Raw genomic sequence first — 20,067 nt, 5'->3', positions numbered from 1 at the left:
GATAGGTTCCCTATAAGCCATAGTTATAGGATTGTCCTGTTAGTCATATCAATTGGCAGCTTCCAGAAAAAAGCCTCATGTCTATACATTCAGACCTGTTCTAACAGATAATAATTTCCGGATGATTTAAAACATGAACGACTTTTATGTGGAAGAACAATTATGAGATAGGAAGTTAAAATCAAAAGAGAAAAAAATTAAAAAGAGGAAAATCCTCAGTAATTTGCACTAATTATCTACAACTTCATTTCAGAGTCAGAGTTTTCAAAGTCAATTGCAAGATACTTTATAAAACAGAATAATTAAATATTACTTTTATTGGATGAACTTAAAATAGCCAACAAAGTAAAGACAATTTTCCAAGGTTGAAAAATTTTGCTTTTCAAGTTATCTGTTATTTTATTTAAACGTAAATTAGAGGGTTTTAAAAAAAAAAAATGCTAATACTCACTTATGACCAATCAATGTCTACTACAAATTCCCCAACCAGATGTGGGTAAATCAACTTATAAATTATGGCTAAAAGGGATGTATGGAGAGGACTCGCGGACAGCTGTGCCCATTTCTCTGTGTGACGTCAGCAGAGGGTGCTGCTCAGTTGCCCTGTCAACCAACAGTCTCTATTACAGTCTGCTGGAGGCAGTATATTCACAATATACTATAATACAGTTGTATTGCAGTATCTTGCATAAGCAATCAGACCCCTTACAGTTTAAGTTCCCTAGGACATCTGAAATAATGGTATTGTTTTTTTTTAAAGTAGAAAAAAAAGGGGTGTTTTTAAATATTAAATTCATTGCCTGTTTACCTAGAACACGTATATATATTTATATATAAATATAAATAAAATCATAAACATGTTGAGCATCTCTGAAAAAACTTTCATGCCAATTTGAAAAACCCCAAAATTTGCACAAATAGTAAACAAAAGGTTTTACAGTTCCCCAAGTGGTGTCAATAAACAGTCATCTAACCCCACCTTGCTGCATGCACAAAATTATAAAAAAAAAAGTTGTGGAGATCCCTTTTTTCAAAGTTTTTAAATTATTTTTAGTGTATTAAGACATAACAAAAACTACATAAATTTGGTATCTCTGTCAACGTACTGACCCAAAGAATAATAGGGATGTGCCATCTCAACCACATAGTGAAAGTTGTAAATACAAATCCCACAAAAGTAAATGACGCAATTGCATTTTTTAAATGGTAAAATCATAAAGATACAGCTTGTTGAATTCCTGGTTCCCACACAGTTCATGAAAAAAGGGGATAGTAAAAAAAAAAAAAAGAAAAAAAAAAAGAAAAAAGTTAAAATTATATATATATATATATATATATATATATATATATACTTACACTCACCGGCCACTTTATTAGGTACACCATGCTAGTAACGGGTTGGACCCACTTTTGCCTTCAGAACTGCCCCAATTCTTCGTGGCATAGATTCAACAAGGTGAATCTATATTGGTCCATATTGACATGATGGCATCACACAGTTGCCGCAGATTTGTCTGGGCGAATTGACTATTGGGCCTGTGTACTCTAATAGATACGTGTACTGTATTTTCTATATTTACTCTTATACCTATTTAGGTGAAACTGTGTATTTATTTACCACCACCGCTCTTGTGTGTTTGTTGTTGTGTATTTTAGCGATGTTTTTAAATTGTGTTGTCCTTTTTGGTACCTTGTGGGAATAAAATTTGATTTTTGTATTTTCGTTGTTTTATGTATCGTGATTTTTTGATGAATATAGTCCTGATTACTATTTTTGGTATTGTGTGCCGCAGATTTGTCGGCTGCACATCCATGATGCGAATCTCCCGTTCCACCACATCCCAAAGATGCTCTATTGCAGTGATGGCTAACCTATGGCACTGGTGCCAGAGGTGGCACTCAGAGCCCTTTCTGTGGGCACTCAGGCCATCACCAGAGATGACTCCAGGTATCTTCCTGCAGTCCCAGACAGCCCAGGACTTGCTGTGCACAGAGCTATATTAAAGTGACAGTTCTACCTGGGACTATTTTCTGCTTTATTGGTGTCCTCAGGTGCTGGTATCAATGAAAACTGTGACAGAGAAGGGAATATAAATCACAAATTACATTTCTGTGTTGGCACTTTGCGATAAATAAGCGGGTCTTTGTTGTAGTTTTGGCACTCGGTCTCTAAAAGGTTCGCCATCACTGCTCTATTGGATTGAGATGTGGTGACTGTGGAGGCCATTTGAGTACAGTGAACTCATTGTCATGTTCAAGAAACCAGTCTGAGATGATTCCAGCTTTATGACATGGCGCATTATCCTGCTGAAAGTAGCCATCAGATGTTGGGTACATTGTGGTCATAAAGGGATTGACATGGTCAGCAACAATACTCAGGTAGGCTGTGGCGTTGCAACAATGCTCAATTGGTACCAAGGGGCCCAAAGAGTGCCTAGAAAATATTCCCCACACCATGACACCACCACCACCAGCCTGAACCGTTGATACAAGGCAGGATGGATCCATGCTTTCATGTTGTTTACGCCAAATTCTGACCCTACCATCCGAATGTCGCAGCAGAAATCGAGACTCATCAGACCAGGCAACGTTTTTCCAATCTTCTACTGTCCAATTTCGATGAGCTTGTGCAAATTGTAGCCTCAGTTTCCTGCTCTTAGGAGTGGCACCCGGTGTGGTCTTCTGCTGCTGTAGCCCATCTGCCTCAAAGTTCAACGTACTGTGCGTTCAGAGATGCTCTTCTGCCTACCTTGGTTGTAACGGGAGGCGATTTGAGTCACTGTTGCCTTTCTAGCAGCTCGAACCAGTCTGCCCATTCTCCTCTGACCTCGGCATCAACAAGGCATTTCCGCCCACAGAACTGCCGCTCACTGGATGTTTTTTCTTTTTCAGACCATTCTCTGTAAACCCTAGAGATGGTTGTGCGTGAAAATCCCAGTAGATCAGCAGTTTCTGAAATACTCAGACCAGCCCTTCTGGCACCAACAACAATGCCACGTTCAAAGGCACTCAAATCACCTTTCTTCCTCATACTGATGCTCGGTTTGAACTGCAGGAGATTGTCTTGACCATGTCTACATGCCTAAATGCACTGAGTTGCCGCCATGTGATTGGCTGATTAGAAATTAGAAATTGTACTTTAGTCCTAGGCTACAAGAAACAGCTATAACAGTTATCACAGGCGTCTGTAATGCAGCTTTAGTGTTAATCCTGGTTCTTATGACAACCCAACATTTTTAAAATCCAATTGTCACAGAGACCAAAAAAGTTCTGGCTGGGATTACAATGATAAAATATACAGTTCAGACTTACATACAAATTCAACTTAAGAACAAACCTACAGACCCTATCTTGTATGTAACCCGGGGACTGCCTGTATATATATATATATATACACACACACTGTTTGTATGCATCAACCTGAGGTCTGACTCTCTGCTGTCAGACATGATCCCTATGGCAAGTGATTGGCACAGGTATCACAAGAACAATGTACTGCACATGATATATACATATATACATACACACACATAAGTACCTGTGCACTTCCTACTGATTAGTGACTGGTGTAACCTTCACATAATGTAACTATAATCTAATCTTTCTCAGTGCTACAGCTATTGCTGTTCTCTAATATTGATCATCACATTTTTTCTCTATGTTGATACACTTTGGTAATTGGTAATTTAGTAAAACACTGTTCTAGTGGCACGGTGCGCCCCTTACAAATGATCCATCAAATGTTGATTAATGGAGATAACATTATTTCTGAAAAAAATCAAATGATCACACATTGTTCTCTAATTTTGATTTCTGGTCTTGTGCTCAGAGTTACATATATGTAGGTCACAGTGGTGTAACTAGGAGAGACAGGGCCCTCTAGCAGGCTACTGCATGGGGCCCCCCTTCCCACTTAAATAATATACATATTAGTATACTCACACATACGAGTTACAATCACATATAAATACACTCATGTTCACACACAGCATATACACACACATACAGTGCCATATGCAACATACTCACATACAGTGTATACAGACACCAGATACTGCATATATACATCACAGTACAGGCGGTCCCCTACTTAAGGACACCCGACTTACAGACAACCCATAGTTACAGACGGACCCCTCTGCCCCATGTGACCTCTGGTGAAGCTCTCTGGATGCTTTACTATAGTCCCAGACTGCAATGATCAGCTGTAAGATGTCTGTAATGAAGCTTTATTGATAATTCTTGGTCCAATTACACCAAAAATTTTGAAACTCCAATTGTCACTGGGGCAAAAGAAAAAAAATTGCCTAGAACTTCCATTATAAAATATACAGTTTCGACTTACATACAAATTCAACTTAAGGACAAACCTCCAGACCCTATCTTGTATGTAACCCGGGGACTGCCTGTATATGTTATATACATATTATGCTGGACAATGTGCAGTACAATATAGATATAATGGTGCACATCCTCCATTCTTTATTGTGTTGGGTCGGATGACGGGGCCCCCTGACACTGCGGGCCCCATAGCGGCTGCTATAGCTGTAGTTACGCCCCTGGTAGGTCACACTAATAGTTAGATGGGAAAAGATGGTAACCTTCCCTTCTTATACAGACTTCAGCTACTGATCTTTTCATAAATGCTGCATTTAAAGTGTAACTCCAGGTCTGCAGAGTTTGGTGCTCCTGAATTCAATATAGGATTTTGCTAACATAAACTGACCTACACATCTGCTCCCATGGAGGGGCTTGTTCCCCTGTTTATCTGTCTAACTATTAAGCAATCATTTCAGCGACCATCATAATACAGGTTTCTGGGTCCCTCGTGCTAGAGGTTTTCTCCACTTTGAGGTGGGGGTGGGCTGTGAGTTTTAGGTAACATCAGAAGTAGGTAAGTGCTTAGACCCTTGTGTTCATAAATAACAAATCAATTGGGTTTTTATTTGTATCAATTGAATTTTGTAATAAGAGAATGAGTGAATGGGAACACCCTGTAGAGGGCAGTAATGTTTCATCAATATCAAGTACTAATGTCTAAAAACCAAACGCTACCAGCCACCACCTTCCTGTATAAGCGAGCATTGTGATAGGACTGTGACCCTCAATCATGACCATAGGAACAATGCTAGTGCTTAACAATGATTATTCTATGCTTCCACTATTGTAAGGAAATCTTTAGCCTCTGTAGGAATACGGTGCCTACATTATTTTACATAATATTACTTAGCACTTTTTTTACAATTGTAAAAATACTCATAGTTTATACAGTAAAGAGAAGACATCCGATGTGCAAGTACCACCTGAAACAGTAGGAAAAATGTTTATTTATGGGGAAATCTGCTGGCGAGTAACTGAAGTTGTGGCTCAAAGACCCCCAAAAGACTCACACAAAAGATTTGTCTTTTCCTTGATAAAACAGAGGAGTCTAGAGGATAGACTTGGTTTTTGATCAATTTGGTTTTTACCTCTTTAGGTAGCACATTTTTATACTCATGATTTAGCATTGTGTTGCCAGCAGTATTGTACAATAAACCAAAGAGGATCTATCACTAAAGCTGCATTCAGACGAGTGTATGCCCGCCTGGTTACGGCCAGGTGGGCATACGTCCGCCGTGCTGGAAAGGAGGAGGACGACCCTTCCCCTCTCCATAGAGATGCACGTACGGCGTACGGGCCGGGCATACAGGGAAAGATAGGACTTGTCCCATCTTTTTCCTGTGTACGGAGCGGTGCAGTGCCGCATGTGGCTTGCAGCCGTGCATACAATTCCCTAACCATATGTGTGAATGTAACAGTGAGGTAAACCACTGATTAAAGGAGGAGAGAAGAGAGGTAGGGGTGTTTCAAATATAATAAAGAACATATACTCACCTCTCTTCCAGTTCCATTAAGCCACAGTGCCACATGTCCGGGACACAGTCTCACACCTGCTACAGCATTAGTTTTAGGGTTTATCACATGAACGTAGGCCGGGCTACATACGGCAGCAAGCTGGAGAGGAAGAGGGATGAGCGTTGCTCGCCCCTCCCCTCTTCATAGAGCCAGCGCCATAACACAGCGAAATATAGGACATGACCGTAACCAGGTCCCATAGACGTCAACCGCTTCCCCATTACGTTCGTGTGAAGTACCCTTAAGCTGACAAAACTGTGAAAGGCAGCACCACCAGTAGTGGATTATAATATAGGCGCTTTGGGCGGTTGCACGGGGCCCCAAGACCACCCAAAACACCCACTAAATTTTATACTCAGAGAAACCTTCACTCATGAAATGAGTACATCTGTTCCTGCTCTCATTACACATGTACATAATAGGCATTTCAGGACCTTTAAAAGCCCTCCAAAGGTCCTAAAACTGCAGAATGAAAGCAGGCAGAAGGGACACATCCTCCATTCCCCAAGCTTGATTCTAGTACCATATGTAGGAAGTAATTCCTGGCTTGTAGGGGCAATAATATTCATACAGCCCTGGGCACCTGGGCACCTCGGCTTAACAAGAGCAGAAAGAGAGGGAGTACATGCTCCATATTATTTTTAAAGTCCCCCAGCCCAGCGATATACAAAAAGAATATTTATATTATGGACAAACCATTTATTTATAGTATCAATCTGTCATCCTTATCCATGTTCAGCTACATATGTAGAGGGTGCAGGTACTTCTGCAAACTCTTAGCTCTGTCTCCCTGCAGTTCCTTCTCCATTCTGCCTTCAGCTGACAGGCTGAAGGCACAAACTTCAAATGGCTATATCGCCTGAATTCTGGCACCTTTAATGACTCTTGTTCTATTAGGAGGAGAATCTTCCTTTTAAATCCACACCAGGACTGTATTTCCAGGTGTCACAGAATTGGAGATATCCACTGATATGTTCCCTAGTCGGGAATGGGGAACTCATTTTAAACATCTAATTTTTCACTGCAACTGTAACAGTGGATATCTCTGGTTCTTTGGCATCTAGAAATACAGTGAAGATGGGATTTTAAAAAGACATCAGGACCGATGCCAGAGTTCAAAAGATACAGCTTTCTGAAGTGAGCCACTGTCATGACATCTATACATATGGTATCTGCATGGGGTATGTGACATTGGGAGGCCAGTTATGAATAGGTTAAAATATCCTCTTTCTACAGCCAATTCTTTGGTATGATTGAAGATTTCTGGTATGTTGCCTTTTTCACCCCAAATTATAGCTTAAAAATCTTTCACACTAAATCTGGAGATAAAAGGAAAAATTTGGAAGAGGGGGATTACTGAACCTCACAAAAGATGCATTTTAAAGAGGACCTGACACCCTAAAAAAAAGGCTGTAGGACCTGCTTACTAGAGTAAGCAGCTCCTTGCACTACCACAATTTTAGCAGTGTTAAACCCTCCGATAAAGCTAGCAGACATTGCAGCGCCATACCCTTGGAACGCCGGACTGATCTCACAGTGGTCTGGTGTATTCATTAAGGGGAGGTTCGAGGGGCTGCTTCAACCCCGGACAGCCCCTCCCACGCCATAGGCCGCCTCCCCTGACCGCCCCCTCATGAATACGCCGGACTGCTGTAATCTCGGTCCTGAGAGTACGGCGCTGCAGTGTCTGCTAGCTTTATTGGAAGGTTCCGATAACCCTAGCAGCGTAACACTGATAATAATGTTGTAGTGCTAGGAGCTGCTTACTTTAGTGCTTTTTTCAGAGTAACAGGTCCAATTTAATGACTGTTCTAATCGTGTTCATTTTCTTACCTGGTTGTCACCAAGTAAAATAGAAAAAGGTTCCAAAAACTGAAAAAAAGCCTGATTAGATTTGACATAGCAAACAAAGAAAAGTACCATGACTAAAAGGAAATCTACCATCAAAGTCATGCATGATAAACCAGGGACACTTATTCATAGATCCAGGCACTGTGACTGTGGTAATATAATCACTTTTTATCCATGGCCTCATTCCTTCTAAAATCAACTTTTATCATTATGCTAATTAGCCAGAATGGCACATTACCCAGACCCCTCGATGCTGCAGCCTCACAGACTGTCAACCCTTTACTCTCTCACTACTTCCCTCTTTCTCTGCCTAATGTAATCTCACTACAGCAAATTACCTTTCAGCACAAAGTGGGAGCGGAAGTGTAACAGCTGTGAGCCTGCTGCATGGAAGGGCTCTTGTAACAGCCCCAGGAACTTTTCAGGTCATAGCATAATTTTAAAGGTTAAAGAGAACCCGTCATGCAAAATAACCCCCCTAAACTAAATATATTTTCATAAACTGCCATTAGAGAGCATTGCCTCTATCCCTTCATTGTCCCTCTACATGCCTGTAAACTTAAGCAATGAGGTCCTAAAGCTGTATGCAAATGACCTGTGAAATGTCCAATGAAGCATTAGCATATTCAAGCTGTCCACGTTATTCATGAGTGGGAGGCACAGCCACACCCCCAGTGCATGACTGACAGCCTGTATAATGATGTGAGGCTGTATAATGATGTGCTTCCTGGTGCTGGTGGCCACGCCCCCTGCAGCCTGTGTGTGCATGTGTGTGTGTGTATAGGAGAGATACAGCAGCTCCAGGATGCAGCCATGTTACAGCAGAACATGTCAGATTTATGTGTAGCTGATGTCTGTGTCTCTCACCTGTATATTAGGAGGATGCAGCATGTCAGCAGATGCAGCACACACTAGCCATGCTTTACTATACATTACACACAGACATGAGCAGGGGGAGGAGAGGGGAGGGGGAACAGGGGTGACATCACTGCCTCTGACCATGTGACCAGCCTCATTTACATGATAAAAATAGATGATTTTACAATGAATAATGTATGAAATAACTAGATAAAGGCTGGGATGGGATCCTTGTGAGCTGCTCCAACAGGTAGTAGTGACAGGACAAGTGACACAGACCTGATGACAGGTGTCCTTTAACTATAGAAGGAAGGAGGTATGAGAAGATTACCACAGTCACACTGCCTGGATCTATGTGTAAGTGTCTTGAGTTTATCATGACGGATTTCGATGACAGATTTTCTTTAAATATGGCAAAGTGTTACTGAAAATGATGGAATACATAGGGTGCTGTTCTATTTACAATGCAAAATGAGTTTTCAGCTCCCTGTACAGCACAGCCCCTGCAATGTGCGAGTGATTTCTATGGCAGCGCTCTCGGCAGGCGTTCTCATCCGATACGAGACCTGTCTACAGACTGGAAAACAAGAGACAGAATTATTCTACATCCGTGGCATAATCTGACGGTCTAGACTGCTAAACTGAAAAGCAGCGCATACAATTATAGCAGGTACCAGCTTAATCCATGACACCTGCTACCTCGGCCTCAAACATACTGGCATCTTGTCATCCCATGGTGCCAGGTTCTGCCAGCGGCTGGAAGACACAGAAAGGGAATCAATTCAGAAACCTGTTGCCCGTCACTAACTATATCGCTTTGCTGTGGTTTGGAGCAGGTGCTGGGAGTGTATGTGTTTTTATAGGATACCATTTCACTGCAGGTTTGGCTGTTTTTGTGCAGAATATGTTTATTTCTAATCCTCTACGATACTCCTGGTACATGTATTCAGTTTTCTGGAATGCAGATCTTCTGGGAGGCAAAATTACCATTGCAGGACAGCAACAAGATGTCACTTATCTCTTAGGATACATTCATTACACAACTAAAGCTACGTGCCAGTGCAATATGTACAAAATAGACAACATCAATCCCTATCTACATGATAGGGGATGAGTAGATGATCACAATGGATATCACCGCTGGGGACAAGAATAGTGGACCCAGAGTCTCAAGAAGGGTCACCCCTACTCCATTCATTTTTAGAAGACCTACCTACTGCAGTATACAGGACATTATCCTTATTGAACACAGATGTGCAGTGGGTGCAGAAAATATTCACACCCCCATTAAAACTTTCACTCTTTGTTTCATTGCAGCCAATTGGTAAGATCAAAAAAAAACTTCTTTATTTGCTCATTGATGTTCACTCTGCACCCCATCCTGGCAGAAAAAAAACTGATATGAAGATATTTTTGCTAATTCATTAAACAAGAAAAAAAAACAATGCAAGAAGTTTTTCACACCAGGATTCAGGGACCCTCTGCCATTCTTCCTTGTAGATCCTCTTCAGTTCCCTCAGGGTGGATGGTGAACGTTGGTGGAGGCCATTTTCAAGCCTCTGCAGAGATGCTCAATTGGGTTTATGTCAGCGATCTGGCTGGGCCAGTCAGGAATGGTCATAGAATTGTTCTGAAGCCACTGCTTTGTTATTTTAGCTGTGTGCTTAGGGTCATTGTCTTGTTGGAAGGTGAACCTTCAGCCCAGTTTGAGGTCCAGTGCACTCTGGAAGAGGTTTTCATCCAGGATATCTCTGTACTTGGCCGCATTCATCTTTTCTTTAATTGCCACCTGTCGTCCTGTCTGTAAAGCACCCCGATAGCATGATGCTGCCACCACCATGTTGAGATTGTATATGGCAGGTGATGAGCAGTTCCTGGTTTTCTCCACACAAACCGCTTAGAATTAACCCCAAAAAGTTCAATCTTCTTTTCATCAGCACAGAGAATCTTATTTCTCATAGTCTGGGAGTCCTCTTTTTTTTTTTGTACGCATACAGCTTTCATATCTCTTGCACTGAGGAGAGGCTTCTGACAGCGCACTCTGCCAAAAAGTGAAGGTAGACTTAGTGGAAGTTTTTCGCATCTCAATTATGCATCTCACAGCTGGACTCCAAAGAAGGAGTAGAACCATCTCAAGAAGGAAATGGACAGCACAAGAGTTAAATATGAGTGTCAAAGCAAAAGGTCTGAAAACTTAAGACCATGGGGGTCATTTACTAAGGGCCCGATTCGCGTTTTCCCGACGTGTTACCCGAATATTTACGATTTCCCCTGAATTGCCCCAGGATTTTGGCGCATGCGATCGGATTGTGGCGCATCGGCGCCGACATGCACACGATGGAAATCGGGGGGCATGGCCGAACGAAAACCTGACGGATTCGGAAAAACCGCCGCATTTAAAACAAGAAATGTGTTGCGGGGCTTGCACTTACCTTCACTCAGCCCGGCTCGGTGTATTCCAGTGCGTTCCAGGGAACTTCAGCGCAGCACCGGGTAAGTAAATCTGCCCCCATGTGATATTTCAATTTTTCTTGTTTGATAAATTAGCAAAAATATCTACATTTGTTTTTCTATCTCTCAAGAGTATACATTAAAAAGTAAAAAAAAAAGAAGTTTTTTTGGCTGCACTGAAACAAAGGTATTCTAAATACTTTCCGTAAACACTGTAAGCGATAAACTATCACTGTAAGCATGGCACAAATGATATCCATTGGCTGACTCAATAATAAAAAACTCCTATCATTCTTATGTATTTATCTATATCTTTTCCTCATTTACTATATTTCTCATTTTCTCTCTTTTTGTTCTCTTACATTCTCATTCCCTGTATGGGGATATGAGAAAATCATATATATATATATATATATATATATATATACATACATATATACAAATAAAACTGCATATTAAACGAGGACCTTTCACCAGATTTTACCACATTAAACTATTGCCCCCTAGAATTTCCTCTTTTATGTGAAATCACACCCATTTACCTGTAAAAAAAAATCTCTGAAAATGAGCAGAGAAGAGTCATATTTTACCTCAGATGGCTCGATTATAGAGGCTCTTCTTTCAGATCACATTTCAGATCACAGCTGTTAATATAACCTGCTGATAATAATCCAATTCTTGCCTTTTAAACTGTCTGTATCACAGACAGTTATGTAAATAACAATGTGTACAGAAAACTAGACAATGGCGAACTTTGAAAGGAGATAGTTTTGGGCGCAAAAAAAAGTTGCAAATGAGCACAAACACCATGAAAAGTCTTAAAAATTTTAGAAAAAGGCAAGCCAAAAGTTTTATACATGTCCCCCAATCAATATGTTAGCTGCATATATAGATCCAGTTCTTGATACCAGAGAACCAAAGATAGAGGAGTCTGAAGTGACACTACCCCTGCAACCATTAAACTTGACGTATAATAATATTAATAATAAATTTACCTTTTTTTTGTACTATAAGGCGCACCGGATTATAAATGTCTGCTAAAACGTCTGGGTTCATATATAAGGCGCACCGGATTATAAGGATGACTGACCAGCAGGTTGCAGACCTGTGCATAGTCCAAGGCAGCTGTTGCCTGTAAGTATGGTTCATATATAAGGCGCACTGGACTATAAGGCGCACCTTTGATTTCTGAGAAAATCAAAGGATTTTTTGTGCGCCTTATAGTCCGAAAAATACGGTATGTTTATATACTGTCATTATATTCTGCTTTACAAATCAGGTAAAACATGACTCTTCTTTGTTTAGGTAAATATGTGAGATTTCACATAAAAAGGGATTTCTAGAACAGACATTTTATACTTTACCGGAGAGGTCTAGTAGTTTAATGGGATAAAGTCTAGTGACAGAGTCCCTTTAACCACTTACTGACATGTGACTTCTATGTCACATGCCAGCTGCAGATGTATGGCGTGGGCTAACGGGCTGAGCCCTCTCCATACAAGATGGGCGTTCGCTGTATATTGCATATAAATGTAGCCGGTATAGCTGCATTTAAATAATGTGTGAGATTATCAAAAGTTGCAAAAAATAAAGCCACCCACAGCTCTGTACACCAATGTATGAAAATGTTATTAACACCAGAAGACGTCAAAATGAAGATTTTTTTGGTAAAATGTATGAAAACATTATAAAACCTACACAAATTTGGTATCCCCATGATCGCACTGACCCAAAAAAATGAAGTAAACATGTCATTTCTGGCGAACAGTGAAAGCCATAAAACTCAAGCCCACAAGAATACGGTGCAAATGCATTTTGCGTTTTTTTCCACCATTTTCACAGCATGTGGAATTTTTTCATGCTTCCCAGTACATGGCATAGAATATTAAATACCGTCACTATGAAGTGCACTTTGTTACGCAGAAAACAAGCCCTCATACAGCTCTTTAAATTTAAAAATAAAAAAAGTTATAGATTTTTGAAGGTGGGGAGTAAAAAATGGAAACCCAAAAACAAAAAAGGGCCTCAGCATTAAAAGGTTAGTATAACACCAAAAGCATGTTTCTAGGTAAGAGATTCCCCCCTCCCGCCTATAAAACAGTTTTTTAAGGCAATAAATGAGTGCCTTCAGCTCATTTGCATAGGATTTTGCAGGTTACTTTTGTTTTATAATTAAACATGTACATTACCTCAAACTGGTGCCTTAAAAAATTAACTCAACCCACAGAAAACAAGCCCTGAAATTGCTAATATTGATTTTGATGGTGAAAAAACGTGGTTCAAAACAGGCTATTGACATAGGTTAAGCTTTTAGGGAATATTGATAACTTTTCATAACCATAGAATTCTATGTCAAATACAAGCAAAAAAAATCCTCAAATATTCAGCATCAAGCAGGATTATAGCCATCTACTCACCTACACACAGAGCATTGCCTCTGAGGCTGAAGGGCAGTGAACATCACAATAACAGAATAATTACGTGGTGGTGCCTTCACAAATCTTCTGAACTTGTCACCATTCATACGGATGACAGATCGCCGGGAGCTCCATTCCATCATCTGTTCCACTTTTTCACTTAAGAGGTTCTAAAAAAATAGAAAAAAAATTATAGCAAATAGTTGCACTGCAGGTTACTTAGTAATACAAAATTCACAAATCCTTATCAAGCTCTGAAAAAAGTTAGTTGGATTTAAAGATGTATTTCAATAGAGGTTATTTCCTGTATAATGGAAAGTTATACTCGCTCCTTTCTTTCATTCAATAGGAACCGTCAGCATTTACTTCTCCTGTCCTGGTCATGCCGAGGGCCACAAGGAACATGGCTTATTCCTTGCAGTATCTGAACTGGTAATAAGCTGAGCACCTACGTGTCCATCACAAAAGCATGAAGGTTCATATGGACTGACAGCAAGCAGAAACTGATGAAATGGATACAGAAAGTAGACAGCAGGAATCGGAAAAAAAAATTATCACAAAAAAAAACAAAAAAACATTTTTTTTTCTATCACTTTGAATACTAATAATCAGAGCTGTGATCTGACCTTTGTCTCTTATCCACATGATAGGTCATACAGGTGCACAATAAATCCTGAAAACCGTGCCCAGTTCCCAATTTAAGGAGAACCTGTTACCAGGAATGTAATTTTTAGCTGCTGACAGATTCTATGCTGATTTTAAAAATGCCTTTGTCAGCATTCTAAAACAATCTCAGTACAGGCGGTCCCCTACTTAAAGAGGACCTGTCACCTAAATTTTCGGCACTAGGAGCTGCTTACTAAAGTAAGCAGCTCCTAGTGCTTGATCAAACGCCGCAGTGTTATAGTGATAGCGTTACCGGAAACCTCCGCTAACGCTATCAAACACTGTGGCGGGGTACAACGTAATCATCGGACAGCTTGCAAAATGGCATCAATGAAAATGTCACACATCCCGAATGATGCCTTACACAGCTCCACACTCTGAAGTATGGAAAAACACATCAAGTTTATTATTACTAGTGTATAAATGATAGTAAAAGGCATATCCATCAATCAATAAAAGCTATAAAAGCTATAAAACATAAATATATATATGAATAGAAAAAATCCTATTACAAGGTAACGCGTTTCGGGAGTCTTCCCTTGGTCAGACCAATTCATAGAACAAAAGACATTATGAATTGGTCTGATGAAGGGAAGACTTCCAAAACGCGTTACCTTGTAATTGGATTTTTTTCTATTCATATATATATTTATGTTTTATAGCTTTTATTGATTGATGGATATGCCTTTTACCATCATTATACACTAGTAATAATAAACTTGATGTGTTTTCTATGACGGAGTTGAATCAGTTATTCAGCTATTCTGGTGAAGATACTCCGAATTGACAGGTTTATAGCGCCCCGTGGGAGATGGTTTTTTTATCCTACTGCTTTTTGGTCATTACCAGACCCCTAGTGGATACCTGGTTGTTTGAGCTTTGGAAGCTGCTTTCAAATAAACCTAGAGATTTAACACTTTCTACCCTGAAGGAGAAACCTCTCCAGTACTTCAGGACACCGTACCCCAGAGTGGGCTTGATGTGCTTTGTGTCAAGTGGATACCACGTGAGCAGTTAAAATATCTTCCTGGTTTTCTCTTCCGTGTCCCCGTCAATAATACACAAGGCGCCATCCTCTCCTGTTGTTCTTTTTTCTTATCTTGTGATCACTAAGATATTCTGAGGTTTTATAAAGATTGTCAATAATGGAAAAAATGTCTTCTTGATTCTCCCTCTCTTATTTTATCACATTGTACAAACAGCCCTGATTAGAGACATGCAGAGCAACCGGATTGACGCTCCATGTTCCATCTCTAATTTCTCCTTTTGCTCTTCTTACAAAACTTTAGAGTTTCTTCAGCAGATGGAGTGAATATTCCGAAGAGTCCCAGTGAATTTCCTGTAATTTCATCTCAACACAAATCTTAAAAACTATTCAAGTCAATCACTCCAGCTTGTTTACAAGACAAAAAGCAACAGGGTAACACGTTAAATGTGCAGCATCACATGGAGCGGAGCAGCAGGAAGCAAACTGATTTCGGCTACTGAACACTAATTAGTCAGAGCTCCAGGAGAATGAAGCTTTTTTGATACCATTTGTTTACTGTTAATTTTTGTAGGGATACAAATTTGATGAAAATAAAAAGTGTCAATTAGCTGGTGAAGTTACATTGACAGTTTTACCATAAAATGATGATCCATCAGAAATGTAAACCTCAAAGACAAAACAAACACTGAAAGTAGAAATAAAATTTTGATGTATATATAAATTTGTTGTTTTTTCAGAACTTGTTGGATTTAGCTACTTTTCCAAGTTTGTCCCAGAACAATTGTTAAAGTAATAGGACATAAGAGAAGCTAACCACTTCAATACCAGGGATTGGACCTAGTTAGTCTTGACCCATAGAACGTGTCAGGATAAACTTGAGGGTGTGACCACACAATTAGTTTTTTTAGATGCCGTTTTTGAAGTCCAAACCAGAAGTGGCGTGAGAAACGAGAAGGAGCATCTTCTCTCAATTATATGTTCTCACCCGTTATGATCCACACCTGCTTTTCTCTTCAAAAACAGCATCTAAAAACTAATGTGTGGACGCTCCCTTAAAGGGGTTTTCCCACGAACATAAGTCAGGCCCTATTACAGGATAGGGCCTAAGTTTCTGATCTGTGGGGGTCTCAGTGATGAGACCCCCACAGATTACGAAAACAAGGGGTCTGATGGGGTCCCACATACCTCCGTCGGACCCCTCCATCAGAGTAATGTAGCAGACGGTCGCGCATGACCATTCTGCTCAATTAATCTCTATGGAGCTGACAAAGATTGGTGAGTAGTCATGTGCGGCTGTCTGCTCTATTTCTCAGACAGAGGGACAAAGGGTCCCACGGAGGAACATGGAACCCCATCAGACCCTTCGCTTTTGTGATCTGTGGGGGTCTCATCACTGAGACCCCCACCAATCAGCAAGAAGTCCTGTGAATAGGGCCTAACCTATGTTCGTGGGAAACCCCCTTTAACAAGCACCACAGTGAATGTGAGCATATTTATGTGAAGTCAGAGGGCCTCTACCCTTCATGATTTGAGCAGAGCTCTGTCCGTCACATTAGTTTAACTATTGCTGGACCAAAGCAGAGCTGTAAGGTAGTCAGTGTGGTGCAATTAACTCAATAGAAACAGCAACCACGTTCACACACAGCAGCGAAATGACATGCATGGATAACATCTGCATCTCCTCAACCGCATCCCATGGACAGAGGATGACGCTGGCACGGATGCTACAATAATAATAGGTAGACATAATTATTATATAGGTAACTTAGTTTCTTCTGCACTATATTATTTATAGAATTTATTTCATATTTATCAAATATCCTGTCCTGACTCTAGGTAGATAGATCCATCTGTCCCGCTTTGAACTTTCCTTTTTATATGCATCATCATAACTTTATTCTGCATATAAGTCCAGCTAACAAAGGAACTCCCTAAAAACAAAACCTGATTGGTACAAATTCTGCCCCAATAATAATAGAATTTCCATTTCTGTGATAAATTGGTGATGGGATTTAACCGACAAGGAAAATGATGTCAGCCATCTTGACTTTGTTGAATAATAATGTATTAGACTCTTAAAAATCTACGACTGAATAAAAGCAGATATTTCAATTACTTTAGTTATTTGTGCCCTGGAATCACCTGCAGTTTTCCTTTGTAACGGTTACATGCTAATATCCCGAGGTACAAATGACAGCATGTTCCAAGTGTCGGACTGGCACATGATGAATCTATAGACAGTCTATGAATATGATTATTAGATTTCTTTGTGAAAACGTGAATAGATAAATCATATTGGAAAGCTATGCAATGGGTTTCGTCCTTCCATATCAAAACACGTCCAGTACACTATAATATGGCATCTCTATCAGACAAAATACCCTGATTAATAAGTTATCATTGTGGTCTTTAGACCCTTGGAGGAGATTTGGTATGATTTATACCATGATTTGGTAGCAGGAAAATCGGGAAAAAAAGCACATATGACAGATGGAAGGTCACTGCTGAGCTGTGTAATATGGCTCCAGAGAAAAATAAAAGGAGCAGGAAATATATATCGGCCTAGAATGAAATGAGGCCCTCATCTCTCTGGGAGCTGAGCTGCTAACCTGTTAATTATGTTCTGCAGCCTTGCAGGATAATGGAAAGTTTGTATTCCTCACCACTAGCTGGTCATTCCCGAATCACTTGGGCTTAGGCTACGCACTTGTTTTAAATTTAAATTTCTTCACCATTTTAAGGGTATTTATAACGTTGTGAAGTGCGCTTTTAATGAAAAATTAAGCCTTTTCACACCAGGACAGAAAAACATTACTTTAATGATGTTTGTTGAGTATGGCCTGTGAAACATTCATTTAACATTAGAGATGATGGGACTGTGTTCTTTAATAAAAAGGAATTCTACATTTTATTCTATGCCTGGCCCATCACAGTGGATTTTAACACTCTTCATGAGGATATCAGAGGATATCACAATTTTAGGCAGGTTATAAAACCTATTTTCCACTTTCTATTTAATAGAATAGTATTTAAATAACATGGATGTTACTGATCCAGTAGCACATGTAAAGTAGCGCCCCCACAGGAAGAATGATCTATTGCACAGTCTCTGTAGAAATCAATTGTCCATGGTCATGGACACATGCTTTTTGTAGCTCTGCTGGTTACCAAGATGTCACCTATAACATGTTAATCAAAGAATATTATGAGTAAATGGAGGACAAATTGTACCATATAAAACAGGTTTTCCCTGAATGTGCCTGTTTTTTAAGTTCCTTTGGAACACAAAATCAACTACTGTACAAGTCCTTGTGCAGCTTTACTTTAGTGTTCTAAATCGCCTATTACATTTCTTTATGTGGCCACTGTAAATAAAAAGAGAACTACCTAGGGATGAGTCTTTCAATTCACACGGCCTTGCCCCTGTCCAGATTCCAGGAGGGCACAGGGCCGGGAGGAGGAAGAGGTAGGGGTTAGCTCTCCTCACCCCTCCACAGACAGAGCGGCCGCTCTACATATGGGTGCGGTGATGCATATTGCAATCTATGGGGGTCGTGATCTGGTCGCAAATAATGCAACGAGATCACAGCCCCCATTGCGGACGTGTGAATGTACCCTTAAAAGGAGCATCGGACTCATCACTTCTGCTCTCTGCATCTGCGAGGTGATTCAATGAAGCTGACTTATTACTAAGTCAGCTTGCCTGACCTCATTGAACTTGTATCCTATCTGTGGCTCATGAAGAGTGCACCCTGCAGACACCAAGAGCTCTGAACCAAGGTGAGTATACGTGATGTTTGTTGTACTTGGGCATGGAGAGAAGTAGTACAGGTTGATTTGGGAGACTAAACCTCTGGTCCTGTAGGTGGTTTAGTGTCCAAATTGCATAAGTGCCTGCCTAATTTGTATTTTCTATAGATGAAAAAGGGAAAAGTGTCAGACTAGAAATGTGTCTTTTTGTAAAACATAAAAAAAGTGCAAATCAAGAAATCTGATTTCTTTCAACCTATCCTATGTACTTTAGCCCTCATATAAACAAACATTGTGGGGGAGATTTTTCAGCACTTCTATGCCAGCTTCTGGCATAGAAGCACAGACATAATTGCAATATTTGCAGGTTGAGTTGGCAGGCAGAGGGTGTTCCTGCACTCCTTAAAAAATTCTGCGAAGTTCGTTCACAGGTTTTTTCACAAAACTATGCCAAGTCAGACCTGGCATAGTTTTGCTGGCCGTAGCTGCCGCACTGATAAAACTCCCACTCATGGTTGTGGCTTGCACTGCCATATGTAAGAGCCGTCTGCCGGTACTGCAAAATTCAGAGCGGGTTCTATTCTTGCCTGTGTTTGAGGAAGTCACACAGCGGTCATCCATGTGTCGTTCAGATTTGAAGATCAATTGCTAGGTAACACAATCATGTGCAACTCCAAAGTGGTACAGACAAGCTACGGACATCATTTGCTTTCCTTTTTGGGTGGATCAGTATGTCGTTCAAACCTTTTTTTTTTGCAGATATATGGGTTAAAAACTTTAAAATAAAAACTGAAGAAACTCTGACTACAAAAACATCATGTTAGGCAATTGATGTTTTGTTGCCAAGCCTTTCCTCTTTTACAGTAATCCAGATCTCATTGTTCAAAATAAATAGGTATTTCAGCCCTTTTTCCCCCCTATGGGTAGATCATTGTAGTAATGGTTGAATACATGTCACTCAATCTGTAATTACAATAATTACAAAAAAACTCCACATCTGACTTCTGTTGAATAAACTGCAGCATTTTAACATCACTGAAAAATTTCTGCACCGCTGATCTAGAGCAGGTTGTCTGAAGGAAGCTGTTTTCCAAATATCCTAAATATTTTCTTCCGCACAGAAAACATACTGAAGGGAAATTGTACAATTGTTAATTTTAACTTCAGTAATAAAAACAATTCTCAATTTAC

General features: G+C 40.1%; 1 protein-coding gene across 2 annotated transcripts in view; it reads right to left on the bottom strand.

Moving 5' to 3' along the window:
* The window catches only part of TUSC3 (tumor suppressor candidate 3), a 171,638-nt gene that overhangs the window by 88,097 nt on the left and 63,474 nt on the right, over nt 1-20,067 (bottom strand). Inside the window, exon 2 of one of the 2 annotated variants that reach the window (XM_072122124.1) lies at nt 13,473-13,642. In XM_072122124.1, coding sequence (XP_071978225.1) covers nt 13,473-13,642 — 170 coding nt within the window. Of the gene's footprint in view, nt 1-5,874; nt 5,954-13,472; nt 13,643-20,067 lie in introns of those variants that run through there. The other variant, XM_072122132.1, reaches the window with a different exon arrangement.

Source organism: Engystomops pustulosus, chromosome 1 (assembly GCF_040894005.1).
Source record: "Engystomops pustulosus chromosome 1, aEngPut4.maternal, whole genome shotgun sequence".
Classification (NCBI taxonomy): domain Eukaryota; kingdom Metazoa; phylum Chordata; class Amphibia; order Anura; family Leptodactylidae; genus Engystomops; species Engystomops pustulosus.
The sequence above is the reverse complement of the archived record's forward strand: the minus strand, read 5'-3'. Positions and strand labels throughout refer to the sequence as shown.